Source organism: Trypanosoma equiperdum (assembly GCF_001457755.1).
Source record: "Trypanosoma equiperdum strain OVI genome assembly, contig: ctg_557, whole genome shotgun sequence".
NCBI lineage: Eukaryota > Euglenozoa > Kinetoplastea > Trypanosomatida > Trypanosomatidae > Trypanosoma > Trypanosoma equiperdum.
Window position 1 is genome coordinate 1 of NW_027124484.1, and position 2,292 is coordinate 2,292.

At 44.4% G+C, this 2,292-nt stretch overlaps 1 protein-coding gene across 1 annotated transcript; it reads left to right on the forward strand.

Moving 5' to 3' along the window:
• Nucleotides 1-523: 523 nt before the first annotated feature.
• TEOVI_000248300 (Trypanosomal VSG domain/Trypanosome variant surface glycoprotein C-terminal domain containing protein, putative) lies at nucleotides 524-2,023 on the forward strand (the record flags this gene model as incomplete). The annotated part of the gene is made up of 1 exon (XM_067225555.1): nucleotides 524-2,023. One exon carries the CDS (start codon nucleotides 524-526, stop codon nucleotides 2,021-2,023), a length of 1,500 nt encoding a protein of 499 aa, XP_067081656.1.
• Between the last annotated feature and the right edge of the window lie 269 nt (nucleotides 2,024-2,292).

Consider the following 2,292-nt stretch of genomic DNA (forward strand, 5'->3'; position numbering starts at 1 on the left):
GAAGAAAAAGTAAGCAGTAGATTCGTTTTGCCAAGGGGTCTGATTGGATTAGATTACGACGAGCGGTTTTTCTCAGTACCTTACGAAACTTCGCTCATAAAACCTGCGTTCCTTCATTTTCCAGGACAGCCACTTTCATGGGAGACAAAGGCTAAAAAGATTATATCAAATCTTACTTGGTATAAAGAGTGGGAAGGAAAGAAATTTAACGCGAAAGGATTGTGGGAAATTCAAGCTTACGCAGTATCCGGAGAGAGATTGAATTTCGCTTATGAGAGTACTTGTGGTGATGCGTTAAAAGAAGGGGATTTGTTTAAGACAAGAAAATTATAACCAGGAAAACTGCCAGAGAACACGCACAGAGCAACTGAACTACTGCAAACGACAAATTTGTTACCCATACACTCGACCAAAAGACTAGGCCAGCTGTCTAGCGGCAAATTTCATCTTCTGCACAATAAAGCAAACGTCGACAAAGCCGTAATCAAAAGCTTTAATTTTTCTTTAGAACGCAGGGACAACTATGCATATAACGTTATGCTGCCTAGCATCCATATTTTGGGGGATATTGCGGCACGGAAAGGCAGCGGACGGCGATGAAATAGCAGCACTGCAGCCACTCTGTTTGGCTTGGGCAGCAGCAACACACGGCAAAATAAATACAGAGCCCGACACAGGGCGGAGTGCGGATTATGCTGACCTGATGAGCTTAAACGCGACTACATGGTCAACCGAGTGGAGAAGCATGTTCGACAGCGCAGCAGGCAACCAAGGGTGGGAACAGTACAAAGAAGCCAACAAAGCAGCAATGGGGAACATTGACTGGACCAGTGGGTGGGAGGAATGGAAAACAGCTCACGAGAGCACCAAAGACGATAGCAAGGAATTTCACAAAAAACATAACACAAAAACAACGAAGCAGCTGACCGAACAGCAAAAACACTTCATAAACGCAACGGCAGCAAAGGCCAGGAAACTGCAAGAAGAGATCACCAAGCCGGCACAAACGGGCACAACACCGCTTCCAGCAGAGATAAACAAACTACTGGACGACGCGCTATGCACAGCTACACTAGCTACCCAGCCACAAAACCCAACCTGCGCAGACGTAGAAACGAAGGACAAACCGACGACATGCACAACAGAAGCGGCAGGCAAATCACTAGCCCTAGACATAAGCTGTCTATGCGCAGTTGAACATGGCACTGATAGCTGCCACCAATCACAAGACATACAGGCAAACGTCCTTATCACTAACAGTTTCAACGCTAAAGTACTACAAACGGCGGTCGAGCAATGCCCGAACAGCCTAGGAAGCTTGGAGCTAGACGACGCAATCACACAAGCTCTCACGACGCTGCACGCGAGACTAGAAAAGCCAGCAGCAGGACAAAAGAAGTTTCTGTTAGGTGCTACGCACAGCACCAACGCCTGCACGGCAACCAACGCTGCCTGCGTTGACTACACAGATAAACTGAAAAAAACCGCCAAGGGCCTGGAAGAAATACCTTGGGTACAGAAACTCGCGGAAGCGCGGAACAAATACAGGCAGTACAAAAAGGAGCTCGAGAAAAAAGTAGCAATTAAGGAGGATATCGCGCGGCTGTTTCATGATGCATTAAAAAAATACCACAAACCCGACGAGCCTAGCAACAGCAAGGGAACGACTATACTAACGGCAGCAGCAGCGGCCAAAAAAACAAACAGTGAAACAGAAGACAGCTGCAACAAAAAGGGCCAAAGTGACTGCAACTCTCCATGCACATGGAATGCGAATGCCACTGATGCAAACAAAAAGTGCACATTAGATCCAGCAAAAGCACAAGAGCAACAAGAAACCCAAACAGCAGGAACAGGAGAGACAAAGAAAGAGAAGAAATGCACAGGGAAATTGGAGGATGCCTGCAAGAAAGATACTGGTTGCAAATGGGATGGAAAAGAATGCAAAGATTCCTCTATTCTAGTAAACAAACAATTCGCCCTCAGCGTGGTTTCTGGAGCATTTGTGGCCTTGCTTTTTTAAAACAAAAATTTCCCCTCTTTTTAAAAGAATTTTTTGCTAAAAATTCTTGCTATTTGAAAACTTCTGATATATTTTAACACCTAAGTTACCCGAAAAAATTGAGCTGTTTTTGTAAAGTTTGTAAAAATGGTGATTCTGTAAATTTTTTTTGTTTTTCTAGCAAATAAAATTTTTTTCTCTTCTTTCCTTTTCCCGTTTTTTTTGAGTTTTTGTAGGTAGTTAGGGTTAGGGTTAGGCTTAGGCTTAGGGTTAGGCTTAGGATTAGGCTT